This window comes from Rhinolophus sinicus, linkage group LG03 (genome assembly GCF_036562045.2).
Source record: "Rhinolophus sinicus isolate RSC01 linkage group LG03, ASM3656204v1, whole genome shotgun sequence".
NCBI classification, from domain to species: domain Eukaryota; kingdom Metazoa; phylum Chordata; class Mammalia; order Chiroptera; family Rhinolophidae; genus Rhinolophus; species Rhinolophus sinicus.
The window spans coordinates 35844803-35859321 of record NC_133753.1 but is presented as its reverse complement, the minus strand read 5'-3'; the positions used below and the strand labels follow the sequence as shown (position 1 = coordinate 35859321).

At 45.0% G+C, this 14519-nt stretch overlaps 1 protein-coding gene across 2 annotated transcripts; it reads left to right on the top strand.

Moving 5' to 3' along the window:
- Positions 1-4182: 4182 nt before the first annotated feature.
- Positions 4183-13972, top strand: DACT1 (dishevelled binding antagonist of beta catenin 1). Of its 2 annotated transcripts, none has more exons than XM_019725818.2 (4): positions 4183-4799; positions 7047-7179; positions 7901-8056; positions 11028-13972. In XM_019725818.2, exons 1-4 carry the CDS (start codon positions 4455-4457, stop codon positions 12812-12814), a joined length of 2421 nt encoding a protein of 806 aa, XP_019581377.2. In that variant the 5' UTR covers positions 4183-4454; the 3' UTR covers positions 12815-13972. The 2 variants fall into 2 exon arrangements, with proteins under 2 accessions (XP_019581377.2, XP_019581376.2); XM_019725817.2 differs by having other exon boundaries at positions 10917-13972.
- Positions 13973-14519: the final 547 nt, after the last annotated feature.

The following is a 14519-nucleotide window of genomic DNA, read 5'->3' as shown; positions in this document are numbered from 1 at the left end:
ATGCATTAGGGCTTATGTTCAGGGAATGTCATCCTGAAAAATCATGCTAGGGCTTATTTTCTGATTAGGTCTTGTTTTCGGGGAAACACGGTATTAATCGTTTCTTGGTGTTAGTACCAGGGCCTGTAGTTCTAGGGTATTTGCACAATCGGTATAATGCACCTTCCACGTGTAAAGATGACCAGCAGACATGGTAGAGCTGAGGGACTGAAGCTGGTAGAGACATCAGTGATTAAGACCATGCAAGTTACTCCCAGACAGATTCCAGTGCTTGAAACCCGTGGTGGGTTGTATAAGGAAGCATGAGCTTCCTGAAGAAGTCACCTCCCAACCATGGAATCACCTTGTGCTTCTCAAAAAGAAACCTGGTAGACAGGGAACCTCTTTAACAATGCTAAAACAGAGCTAAAAGATAACCTTTCCTTCCAGGAGTAAAGATGTGTTTAGTTGTGTGGCGTCAGTGAGAGTAGGAGGAGCTGTTTCAGACATAGCCTTGCAAACAAGACCAGCATTGTCAAAAGTTTGCTGTTTCCGCCTCCATTCCCTTAGTCCCCTCTGCCCTCAGAAGATTTTTAAAGTGGTCAGGGCCATGATGTTGACCAGTCTTCCTACCAACTTTCCTTTTTCTTGATCTTTTGTTTCAATGTCTGCTTTCTTTCCCCTATGTGCTCACTGAAGCTGGATTGTGGGGGTCAAGTTATAATTAGTTTATATATGACGTTTAATTCACTGTAGCTCTTCTGGCATTAGATTCAAATGGGCTTTGATGTCTGGCTGGAGCTTTGATCCCAGACTCTCAAATGGTGGTCATCACCCCAACTCAAAGGATTGCCCTTTATTTTTTTCCCTCCTATTCGAAGACAGCTTTTCCCAATTACATCATTTGTGTTTGTTTGGCCATAAAAAGCTGCAAGGCATCATTTTGTTGCTTTGCTCTATAGCAGAACGTGCGATTGATGCTCCTTACTTTGCTTGACTGCAATAGAATGTTCACGGCTGGATGAGGCATTTGTAGAATGATGCTCAGAGTTCAGCAGGGATGCTGCTGGGAGCTGTTCTGCCCAAAGACAGAGTCAGACTGTGTGATCTGAAGGACCCTTCCCGGCTCTGCCAGGAAATATCTTTAAGCATAAGCTACACAACTGTGATATATTCCATCAAGACTCTTTCATGTTGGCAACTTTATCTTACTCTCCAGATCCTCCGGGCAGCAGAGACACCTCATCTTCAGAGCCACACTTTCTGAGGATCGATTAGCAGCTTTTCTGAGAAGACAGAGGCTGGGTGTGGGGATGAGGGGGTGGGGGGCGGAGCAAAAGAACTAACTAGGGCTGAAGAATTCTAGAAAGGAGATAACAAAATAGTATTAGTGGAGGAAGAAGCACCAGCATCTTAAAAAGAAAGAGAAAGAAAAATCAAAACAGTAGAGGGAAGTGAGACCCTGTTGGCAACAGAAGGGAGCAGTGAGCAGTGGGGAATTACCTTTAACTGCCTCCAGAATATCTGCAAACAAAACAGAATCAAAGAGGAAAGCAAAGCCAGAGGACTAGAATGGAGAGGAGACAATTTGGCTGTTGGGTTAAGAAGAGAATAGGGGCAACCCAACCAGTCCTACTTAATCTGATGACATTGGGAGTTTTCCTGGAAAAACAATTACAGCACTGAGCTCCTTACTTCTAACTTCATTTGACAGCCTGAGTTTGTTTTAAAGGGCATGTGAATGAACAGCATTATTTATTAATGTGTAACGGATACTTTGGAAAGCATAACTTTTTTTCCTACTTATGACCATTTTATTGGCAGAACCATTTGAGTACATTAGTTTTAATATTTAAACTTGCTGGGAACACTTTTTCATGGAGATGTACAAGCTGTTATGGCAAATGGTTTGCTTTGGACTAATGAGCCAGCTCAAAGTAGCATTTGGTGGGGAGAAGGGTGGGAAGGTGGGGTGGTTTGCAGAAATAGTGACTTGTCTATCTGCTTTAACAAGATTTATTAGTAGGGTGTAAAAACATGTTTCAGCTTTCCCCCCTTCAACTATATAAATATAGTTGTCAATGTGTGACATAACACAGGCCACAATAATAGACTCCACCTTGCCAGAAGGAATCCAGTTTGGAACTAGAAAGCAAGAAGCTTGCCTAGAAATGAATAAATAGATTGAGACAATGAATGACAGGACATGGGTGAGTGGCATTTAGCAGGCAGGTTCAGTCACTATTCTTTAGTGCCTTGCTAAAATTAGGGAGAAAAATTCAGTTCCTGTGTTATCAATGTTTGGCACACAGTAGACATAAAGCATAGATGACCTGAATAAAACCGATTTTGTGTGCTGATGGACACCTGAACATGATTCTATTTTTAGATCTAGTACACAATCTTGTTAATTACAAATCACAGTTGTTGTTATAGTTCGTCTTATGTCTGTGAGGGGTAGCACCTGGGAGGGCAATAGAGGATGGAGAGGGAACTCTTGTTTCTTTCGTTCTTTTTTTTTTTTTTTTTTTTTGGCAAACGTCAACTTGGTTCTATTTGTCTCAGGGATTAAAAGGGTACTATGAAGTTAGTTAGAAAGTATGTGAATGAAAAGACAATGTATGACCACCATACATATTCTTGACTCTCTCTAGCAATCATCAGTTCAATGTTTGCAAGCCACTGTCCTGAGTACAGTAATACTAAGAGTATTAAAACAGTCCCTGCCTCCAGGGAACTTTTATAATGTAACTGGAGAGAAGTGACATACACAAACACCAATGTCTGTCGATGTATGTGTACATAGCCAGATAAATAACCATACAAATAGCATTTGGTAAGAATAAGATATTTATGCAGTTAGTTAACTGAAGTTCAGAGGAAGGACGTGTGATCTGGAAGAGAAGTTTAGACCACACAGGGTGGAGAATTCGTAGCAGTGGTAAGCAGCTGGGCAAACGTGGAAGAATCTGGAATGATGGTAGAGGATGCACTCCTTCACACAACACTTTGCCTGAACTTCAGCAAATCGTGACTTGCTGGATTCAATCTCTGAGGCTCTTGGATGTACTGCTTTTTAAAATAGATATGGTACTTTTTCACAGACAAGTGGCATTTCCAGACCCCTATCCCACTGAAATCCCGTGACCAGTGTTCCAAGCAGAGATGACCATACCACAAGTGCTATTTCAGGGGGAAAGTTTGTAAGTCCCTCTGGAGGAAACAAAAAAAGCTACGCCTCACATAACCTTTACTATCTATGTACCTGCCACGTTGTAAATGCACCCCCCTCCAATATATGTTATGCTATACTGTATTTTATTATAATTCTTACTATAGGCAGGTTCTGTTAGCAGTTCATTTTACCGTTGAGGAAACAGAGGCCCAGAGAGGTGAAGTAACTTGCCCGCACACCTAGTCTTGGCTGGAAACAGGATTCAAATTTAGGCAGTCTGGTTTCAGAGTCAGAGCTCTCTTGAATGCAGACTAAATAACAATAAAAACTCAAAAACCAAAGCGCGCACGCGCGGGCGCGCACAGAAGCCCAGAGCTTGTAAAAGAATTGATGCAACCGCTTGCTATACAGCGACATCCTTCTGCCTAATTTTAAATGCCTTCCGTAAGAAAATCAAAACAGCAACGACTAAGAGTTGAATGTGTTAGAACATTGCCCTGTGCTTTTTGGTGCTTGCCTTGACGAAGTGGAGTCAAAAAGCCAACCCCACAGAAGTTGTCTTTGAAGACACTCCCAGTCCCTTGCTTGGTAAGGTGAAAGAAACCTAGAGCAGTCTGAGTGGACGTGAACAGTGGGCGTGTGGGGAAAGGGTTAAGGCTGTGTGCTGCAACTCGGTCGAGTTTCAGAAAGTTCTCTGGGGAGCCCAACTGCGGCGTCCGTTCGCGGACCCTGCCTGCGAGGCCGCTGTAACAGGATGCTGGGGCTCGAGGTGCTCGCCCCTTGTTTTATGCGGTGGCAAAGAACCAATAAGGAGCGAGGCAAAAATTGGGGGCAGTAAACCCGAAAAGGGGGCGAGGAGACCCGCGAGAAGAGCAGCGGAGGAGAGAGGGAGGGGCGCGGAGGACGGAGTGGGAAGGAGGCCGGCGCTGAGCGCGCGCGGCGCCCCTGACAGACGCGGGGGAAGCCGGGGGGGAGCTGGCCTCGGAGCTGAGGGGCCGGCGCGGGGAGGCGGGCGCCAGGCGGGGGTTTGCCGGGCCGCCGCGCGTGACGTAGCGCCGGGCAGGGCGTTATCAGCTGCTGGGCCGCGGCGAGCGACGCGCGGCGCACCGGACGGCGCCGCTCGGGCCAGGACGGCTGCAGCCCGCGGCCACGCGCGGGTCAGGAACGCTCCTGGTCGCCGCCCCTGTCGTTCTGTCCCGCCGCCGGGCGGCATGAGCCCGCGGCCGAAGCTTTAGCGCCCCACTCCTCCGCCCCGGGGGCCCGGCTGCGGTGACGGGTGCTCGCTGCAGGGTTGGGGGCCATGAAGCCGAGTCCGACCGGGACGGCGAGAGAGCTGGAGCCGCAGGCGCCGGCCCGGGGCGAGCAGCGCGCGGCGGAGCCCGAGGGGCGCTGGCGGGAGAAGGGCGAGGCGGACACGGAAAGGCAGCGCACCCGGGAGCGGCAGGAGGCCACGCTGGCTGGGCTGGCGGAGCTGGAGTACCTGCGCCAGCGCCAGGAGCTGCTGGTCAGGGGCGCCCTGCGCGGCGCCGGGGGCGCTGGGGCCGCTGTGCTGCGCACCGGGGAGCTGCCGGGGGAGGCGGCGCAGCGTAGCCGCCTGGAGGAGAAGTTCTTGGAGGAGAACATCCTACTGCTGCGGAAGCAATTGGTAGGTCGTGCCCGGAGGTGGGAGCGCCGCTGTCCCTGCAGAGGGGCTGGGGGTCGGGCAGGTGTCCTGGAGTGGGCGTGAGGGTGCCTCTGGCAGGGGACATTCTCGCGTTTCCCGAGACCCCCCGCCCCGTGCCCCCTTGACCCCATCCCTGTGTGTGCCCGTGGCTCGTGGGCTGGCGTTTGCCCGCTTTGTGTCAGGTGAGGGGCTGGCGACCCCGCGCAGACTGCGGGGAGGGGGTGACCGCTCTCCCGCTCTGTCTTCGGGATTCTTGGAGTGGCCTGGTTGTAATCTTCAACCGCTCTAGTTAAACGAATGCATGCCCTCTCCCCGAATGTTTGCAAATTTCTCATTTAAAATGCCATTTAATTTGGCGAGTTTAGCTTCAGTTCCTCTCGCCGAGAGGGGACAAAAGCCCAGGAGGGGGTTTGTGGTGTGTTTAACAGTCCAATGCTGGATTTTACGATTACACGGAAGCGCACGTAGGAGCCTTTCCCCTCCCAGGGCTTTCCCCAGCATGCCAGCGTTTGCTTGGGCTGCTGCTTAATTTCAAATAGAAGCCCTTTGTATAAGCCAGCTAAAACAGACGCAAATGATGGAAATTTGGCTGCAGAAAGTGCCCCCTCCTCTCATATGTTATACTTTCTGCTAGCTGTGACTGGTGGTGGAGGTGGGAGAAGAGAGAACCTGCTCTCAAGGAGAGCATTTATCTTATTGGATTTCTGTCAGCGTCTCGGTCATTCTATGCCATCTTCATTAACGGGGAAGAAAAAGAACTTTGGCGCTTAATGTATTGATGAACAGCTTTTGACCCCGCCTCAGAATAATGGCGGCAGCTTTGTTTTTGTGATCTCAAAACTGTAGTTTTGAAAACAGCAAAAACCCAAAAAAAAACAAAAAACCACCCCCCAAAAAAACAAACAACCCAAAAAAAAAAAGGCTAACAACCTAATCTGACCGTGTGATACTATCTGAAACTAGACACATGCTAGATAATGTCCCTACTACAATAAGGAACGTAGTGATGCTGTGTGGTTGTCAACTGTTTTCTTGTATTATCTCTTTTAAGGTAATTTCTCTCTCTTTTTTTTGAGTATCAGAGTGCTTTTACTTGCTTAGTTCGTGTTTCCTGAAGAAACTCACCCTGGCCAACAAGCACATGGTTTATGTCCCCTTTTAAAGTCAAAGGACACACAAGAGTACTAGTAATTCATATGCATATATTTTATACGGATGTATGTACATCGTGGTTTGTGCGAGACCTCTGTTTTGGCATTTTACTGTGTTTCATTGGTAGCAGACTAGATTTGTATGTAACATTGATTTGAGCCAATTCTTGCTGGTTATGCCTCGTCATTGACATTTTATGCATTGTCTTGTACAATAGCACCTTTTTGTCTTTATGAATCTCGGGATTGTGAGTGGCACATTCCTGGTGTCCCTGGAGGGGAGCAAGGCAGCATGTCAGGAGAATTCCAGTCCAGTCAGTGTTTGTGGTTCTATTTTCATTTGTAGACTTGGCATTCATGATTTGAACCAGATGCCTTTTGAAATTTTTTTTTTTTTTTTTCCTTTTCCAGCAATAGGAAGCACTAGGTGGCGGTGTGAGTTAGCACTACAGATCTGTCACCTTTGGAAACCCGAGTTGAGTTCAAATCTTGATGGACCTTCCCTTGAGGGTGTTGAATTCTGCCAGCTCACATTATACTTGGCACTGGCTATTAGTATTCGTTTCTCACTTTCAAAGGCCCTAAGACTGATTAAACGCCACAAAGCAGCTAGTAGAAAACAAAGCTCTGCAGGACATTTGGCCAGAAAAATCTCACCTACGTAAGAGTATAGTGTTTTGTAGGAAATCTGTTGCACTCTGACTTCAAATTAAAGAATCTACTGTGAAGTACGAGTTTGTAAAAAAATTGGCAGCACACACACAAGATTTTATAAAATCTCAGTGCACTTTTTTCTTATTCTTACCTGAAGAAAGTAAGTTTGTATTTATTATTTGAGACTAAAAGCAAGTCTTGTTTTTATGAAGAAACTTTTTGTTATCACAAAATGTGAGAAAGTGGAATTAAACATAGACCATATTCTTGAAGTTTTTCTTTATTTCAAGTCATCCAATAAATTTCGGGGTTTTGGAAGACTTAGTGAACTTTCCAGATGATAATTTGAAGACTTAGAGCAGACTTTCTGGTTCTTTGTCACCAAATGTGTTCATTTTTCCTTTCTCTGTTTCTTCCTAATCAGAATTGTTTAAGGAGAAGAGATGCTGGTTTGTTGAATCAGTTGCAAGAACTTGACAAGCAGATAAGTGACCTGAGACTGGATGTAGAAAAGACATCTGAAGAGCATCTGGAGACAGACAGCCGGCCCAGCTCAGGTGAGTGAGTGAGCACGAGGACTGGAATGTACACTCAGGAGTTCTGCCTTGGCCCCTGTACTTCACTTTCCCAGACCTGCAAATGGCCATGGAGTTTGTTTCCAGGGAGAACGACAAAGCTATCTGCCATTCAGTTGCATAAGCGGGAACTAAAACCAGACTACAAAATTTTTAATAATGAGATTGATCTGACTGAAGTCCCTTGGGTTTAAAAATAAAAGCTTCTATTCAAATTTCTGGAAGAGCGGTCCTCCTTTGAAACTTGAGAAAGTCAGAACTGGGCTAGAAAATTAGTCACACTTCAACTTCCTGAGACCACTTCAAAAGTTTTTTTTTTTTTCCTTTTAAACCATTTGGCTCCTTAAATAGATTTGTTTTCAAGTTGTTTTTTTCTGAAATGTCAATTATAACGTTGAGGTTTTGACAGATCTAAGTCTCTTCTTTCTTTATATATCTTTAAAAGTTGGGTCAAGGAGGAAGATCAATTTGAGGGTGAGAGTAACTCTGAAATGTACCCATAGTTATGGGCTCTTTGCTTTTTCTGAAGATCACTTGAAATGAAACCATAAAATCAGGACACTAAGTCCAGGGAACCAAAATTGCTCCTCCCAAAAGTCTCCCTTTCCTACTTTTTCTAGATGAGTATCCCGTCTCCTTTTAAGCACACGTGTGTATTATTGCTTAACATGATCTTAATTCCAAATGGTGTTTTTATTTGTAGGGTTTTATGAGCTGAGTGATGGGGCTTCAGGATCCCTTTCCAATTCTTCTAACTCGGTCTTCAGTGAATGTTTATCCAGTTGTCATTCCAGCACCTGCTTTTGTAGCCCCTTGGAAGCAACCTTGACTATCTCAGATGGTTGCCTCAAATCTGCAGGTAAGACTTGTTAGAATTAATAGACATTTTTTAATTGGAAGGGTTCAACGATTCCTTAAAGGTTATCTAGCTTCAACCCCTCCTACTGATGAAAAACAAAGGCTCAGAGAATTTCATCAGCTGGCTGCATTTCGTGCCATAGTTGCCTCTAGAACCAAGATGACCACTATTCCAGTCCTCTTTGGGTGCCACTTGGCTTTGTAGTCTGATGGTGGCAAGACATCTTTAGAAATCCTGTTCCAGTATTATAGGTCTTAAGCTTTGTTTCTGAGCCTTTTGCTTAACAGGCTTTATTTACTTTGTTTGCGTTTTCTTTTGAAAACTGCTTTGGATCTGCTTTCTTTTTCCTTTTTAATCATTTAAAGCATGCATTAAAATAAATATATCTATCAGCCTGGCCAAGAGCTGCTTAGCACTTCAGGGAGCAATGGCTCGCCCATGTTCTCCAGAATGCTTTGCATGATGGCAACTCTCTTTTCTTTTAGTAGGTGGGTGGGATGAGATCCCTCTAGGCCATGTGCCATTGTTCCCCATTTTGAGCTATCCTTGCAATGACCTCTGGAGAGAATCATGCTATCATTGGTACTGGAAGAGTTTCTGCATTTCCACCATGTGTCACACACTGTACTGGAAGCTCTGCATACATTTATCTCCTTTGAACCCTCCCAGCGGTTCTGCAGGGTGCAGGTGTTGTCAGCTCCATTTTATGTTTCAGAAAAATGAGGCCTAGTGAGGTCAGATTAGGTAAGTTACTTAAGGCTGTGTAGCTTCTAGTAAGTGGCAAAGGCAGGATTCAAGCTCAGGACTAACTGCCAGGTCCATGTTTTTCCACTATACCAGAGGAGTTCAGAAGTTGTCTTTAATCTTCTCGTCGAACAGAGGAGGAATTTGGTTTTATGCACTGTTTGTTGGGTTCCTCACCTGCTGAATGGCAGATATGTTGCTGAAACTTAGGATTCCTTCCTTAGTTTTGGTTTGTTTTGAGTCCTCAGAAGAGCAGAGAAAATACGGAGATTAGAGGAGCTCTAAGTGCTGGCACAAGTCACTGTCTGTGTTCTCCACTTGGGTATAAGGCTGAATTTTTGAGTCCAGGCAATGCTCCATACAACTGAGGCTGCTAATTGGCCAGTGTCTTTGTATATGTACAGTGTGTGTCATCAGCAGCAATCATTTGGGGAAGCACAGATCTGTGTTATCTAGAGTGTCCGGGCCTCAAGTTCGTTGGTAATTGCTCCCCTTGACTCTCCAGATCTGGTTTCAGAGAGAAACTTTAAAACCTATTAAAGGCATTTTGGTATAGGTTTTCCTTGAAGACAGACCCCTCCTTTCCCAAATGCCACATCTTCACATAATTGAGACAGTTGGGCGGGGCTTTGGGGGATGGGATGTCTGTCTTGTTCCTCAACTCTTAAGTAGGGAAAAGGGATGAATGGTGGAGTGTAGGTACATGTAGCTTTTAAGCAAGGTAGCTAGGCCTTCGGGTAGTGAAGGAGGAGGGATGGCAAGGATATTAGGTAGAGAAGTTTCTCTTGTAATAAGCTACTTATTGGGAGTAGAGGTGGGTGGTGGTGATATGCCACTTTTATAATATCTTTTCTTTACAAATGAATCATATCGTTTCTGAGTCTAGGCTGTATCCCCCCCCCCCCCCCAACTTCTGATTATCACTGAAGTTCATGGAGCTTTCCCTTACATTAAACAATTAACAGAATTTCGCACATGGCAGATTTTCAGTATTTGAGTGAATAAATATAATGGAGGACAAATTCAATAGTGATAAAAACTTTGATTTTCTCTAACTGAAGGTCATTAAAGGGATTTGAAAGTTATAATATTCACCAAGATAGGATATCATTTAATTAAGCAAGAAAGCTTGATTTCAATGTATTTTGGCATCTACATTTTTGAGATGTGGAAAATTTATTTATTAATATCGCTACTCAATCTTTTAAAACTTTATCAAAAATTCCTTTCTATTAAAAAAAATACTGTGCTTTCTTTGTTAGTGTCACTATTGAAAATATAAGGTAATTATTATTTAAATTTGATTAATCTCTATTGAAATTTCATTAATTTCCCTGACCTTTCAATTGACAGTTATATTCAAACATATGTCATTAAGAATTAGGTCTAAAAAACAATGAGGAGAAAGTCCACAGAAAGTATAGTTTATCTGAAGTATTTTATAGGGAAACTAGAAATAGAACACAGAGGGGAGAGTAGCCTAGAGAACTAATGACTCAAAAAACATTTACTTTTCCAGTTATAAATGTAGTACATATTTATTGAAAATTTAGAAAATAGAAAACAAAGAAGAAAGTAAACATCACTTGCTTTCCCATCACACTGAAATGAAATGCTACTATTAGCATGTGTGTGTGCTTCATCTCAGACTTTTTTCTTTGCGTATATGCAATTTTCATAAAATTATAATCATAGTCTGGTATATCATGATTTTCGCTAAATTTCAAAGTGTTTCCCAATATCATTCAATAATTTGATAACATTTTATTTATTTTTTATTTATTTAATAAGAGTTTATTTGAGCCAAACTGACAACAGTTGCCTGGAAGCAAAATCTCAACGGATTGAGAAAATGCTCCCTGAAAACATTTTTAATGGCTGAATATTTGTCCTTCAGAGGATATATCATATCTTGTTACATTTTCTTTGTTAAATATTTTTTTCTCTCATCCAGTAGTCTGAACTGTATGTAAAATAGCAGAGTAGCTCATGGAGTATTTGTTGATTCTTTGGCATTCTCTCTCTGCCTATGAATTTGTCTTCCTAGAAATTGGCCAGAGTCAAGCTGGTGCTGACCAATTCATTTCTTCAGAGTGTACCTTTAAATGTTTTTCAGATCTCATAGGATGGTTGGACTATAAAGAAGGCCACTGTGAAGACCAGGCCTCAGAGGCAGTTTGCCGTTCCCCCTCCACATCACAATTTAATCCCCTTGGTGTCATTGCAGATGTGAATCCCAAGTACCAGTGCGATCTGGTGTCTAAAAACGGGAATGATGTCTATCGCTATCCTAGTCCACTTCATGCCGTGGCTGTGCAGAGTCCAATGTTTCTCCTCTGCCTGACGGGCAGCCCCCTGAGGGAAGAGGACAGGCTGGGTAACCATGCCAGTGACATTTGTGTTGGATCTGAGCTGGACACCATCAAGACAGACGCCTCCTTACCATCTCCAAGCGGTTTGTGGTCTGCTCCCCATCCTTTATCCAGTAAGAAAATGGATGGCTACATTCTGAGTCTGGTCCAGAAAAAAACACACCCTGTAAGGACCAACAAACCAAGAACCAGTGTAAACGCGGACCCCACGAAGGGGCTTCTGAGGAATGGGAGTGTTTGTGTCAGAGTGACTGGGGGTGTCTCACAGAGCAATAATGGGAACCTTAAGAATTCAAAACAGGCGCCTTTGCCCTCTGGTGGAATCCCCTGTTTGGACAATGGGACATTCTCCCCACCGAATCAGTGGTCAAAAGAATCAAAGGCAGAACCACAGGAAAGCAAGAGGTTACCCCTGCCAGAGGGTTGCTCTCCTAGCACTGCCACTGAACTTCAAAGTAAGCATCTGCCCAAAAATGCCAAGCCAGCCCCCCAGGAACATGCTCGGTGTCCCACTACTGTGACAGGGGAGTCCCCTAAAGAAAGCATTCAGGTCCCAGCTGCCTCTCCAAAAGAGAGCCCTGGGAGAGTCCTCGCTCCACTGCAAGAAAACAAAGTTGTCCAGCCACTGAAAAAGATGGCGCAGAAAAACAGCCTGCCCGCCATCCCTCCAGTGGCGCCCCCTCCTGCCCCTCCTGCGCTGCTGTCTTCAGCTTTCCCCGTGGAAGAAAGGCCTGCCCTGGATTTCAAAAGCGAGGGCTCTTCTTCTCAAAGCCTGGAGGAAGGGCTTCTGGTGAAGGCCCACTTCGTCCCGGGGCAGCAGCCGGGTGTGAGGCCGCACCGGGGCACCCGGACCTCGGCCGTCCCCAGGGGCTCCGCCCTGAAGCACAGGGCCCAGGCCCTCCACGGCCCCGACGGCGCCTTGCCCACCGTGAGGGAGAAAACCCGGGTGGCCAGCAAGAAGTGTCGCTTCCCCGACGACGTGGATACAAATAAGAAACTCAGGAAGACCTCAGCCAAGGGGAGGAAGGGTGCGGGCGGCCAGGCCGAGGCGGGTCTCCCCAGCCGGCCTCTGGGGGCTGCCCACCGGGCGGGGAGCCGGGTGCACGGCCACGGCCGGGAGGCGGTGGTGGCCAAGCCCAAGCACAAGCGAACCGACTCGCGGCGGTGGAGGTCGGCCGCCGAGATCTCCTACGAAGAAGCCTTGCGGCGCGCCCGGCGGGGCAGGCGGGAGAACGCGGGCCTGTACCCGGCGGCCGTGGCGCTGCCCTTCGCCAGCCCGTACGCCTACGTGGCCAGCGACTCCGAGTACTCGGCCGAGTGCGAGTCCCTCTTCCACTCCACGGTGGTGGACACGAGCGAGGACGAGCAGAGCAACTACACCACCAACTGCTTCGGGGACAGCGAGTCCAGTGTGAGCGAGGGCGAGTTTGGCGGGGACAGCACTAGCACCAGCGACTCCGAGGAAAGCGGGGGCTTAATTTGGTCCCAGTTTGTCCAGACTCTCCCGATTCAGACGGTCACAGCCCCAGACCTTCACAACAACCCCACCAAAACCTTTGTCAAAATTAAGGCTTCTCATAACCTCAAGAAGAAAATCCTCCGCTTTCGGTCTGGCTCTTTGAAGCTGATGACGACCGTTTGAGTAACATTGTTGGTGTAAAAAGTGGTTTGTTTGTTTTTCTAGTGATGGAAGTAAAGGTGGCGTCTTAGTTTTTTTTGTGTGTAATAATTTGATGGAATGCTTTCCTTTTGTTAAGATAAAACTGAGGTAAATTATATCTCTTCTTCATAGATGGACACTGGTGCCTTTAATGGAAGGTAAAGAATGTTTTGCTGGTTAGAAGTAAATATTGAGGTTTTAATGGTGGTGATAGTGAATGAATTTTGTGGTATCAGCTGATGATTATTTTAAATTTCTGAGCACCTGTGAAGGCACAGGTTTTGATGTTCAGGTCTTACTAGGATCAGACCTTTTGATCTGAAGGCCAAGTAGATGGAATTGTAGGACATACATTTGCTTCTTGGTTCTTCAGGGCAGTGTCTCCATGAGGGCTTTCCTGTTGAGCAGCATCACATACGATTGTGTGAGGTAGGTACGAGGATGGTGTTTTGTTTTCCGTAGTTTTTTATATAGCCTACATTTCTCAGAGGTACCCCCCATTCTATTTTCTTCTCAGAACTGTTTGATTTACGGGACTCAGAACTTGAAGACCAGACCCTAAATCCAGAGAGCTGGTGCCTTGGATAGAGAGGCTGGTAATACCTTAAAGGGACTCAGTGAAACTTTTACCACACTTTGTGCCTAGGCCCCAGTTACAGTAACCACTTCTAGGGCCATTTACCCAACATTTTGATGCCTTCCTCCTCCTCCTTAATTTGCAGCAGATCAAACCATTCCTCCCTTGGAGGACTTGCCTTTGGGATAAAATTTTGGTCCTTGGGTCAGAGAAATTCACTCCTAATGAAATAACCCTTGGGCATGACTCTAAGCCCAGAATTGCTCACTGAGCGCTGTGCCACCTAAGCATTGGCCCAAACACGTTAGTGCAATCTAGTCCAGATTGGACCACTGACCCTGTCTGGAAGGGCTTTTTTTTTTAAAAAATTTTTTGGTAAACAGTATTGTGTAAAATTGCTTTTTTATACCAATATATGCATGTTTTGTGCATGAGTAGTATTTGTTTTGATATTCCTGTTGATGTTAAATTACTGTATGATATAAACGGTATGTGTTTTTATATATCATTGTGTAAATTTAATATAACATTATATGCTGTAATAAACGATTTGTTTTACTGCTGTTAAGTTTGTTATTTGGGTATAAAACCAGATGTTTACACCTGTAAATCTTGTGCTGATTATTGTGGGATTTGTAATAGGCCATTCTAGCATGAGAATATTTGCAATACTTAAGGCAGGTTTTAGGAGTATTCTTCCCAATGGATGGTGAGTAAGTAGATGAAGAAAAGCAAACCAGTTCGTTAGAATAGTTAAGGTGGTACTTTAAAGTACATTTGAAAGATTTCTTCTAAGGAAAGTATTTCTGAGAAGAACTCTTTCCAACATTTTAGTATAAAACATTTCCAACATGGAAAAGTTGAAAGGATACTACAATAACCACTTGTATAGCCACCACCTAGATTCAACAAGTCCTTGCTTTAACTCCCTATATGTATTTATTGGGTTAGACCATATTGCTGGTTTTGTAGGTCAATGACAGATTTTAGCAATCCTCCCTCTCCCCACCACACTCCTGTACTATTTTAAAGTAAATTTCATTTATCATGATATTTCATCTCTAAAAACATACGTATACTTTTCCTAAGATCATGGTGATTCTCCCGTAC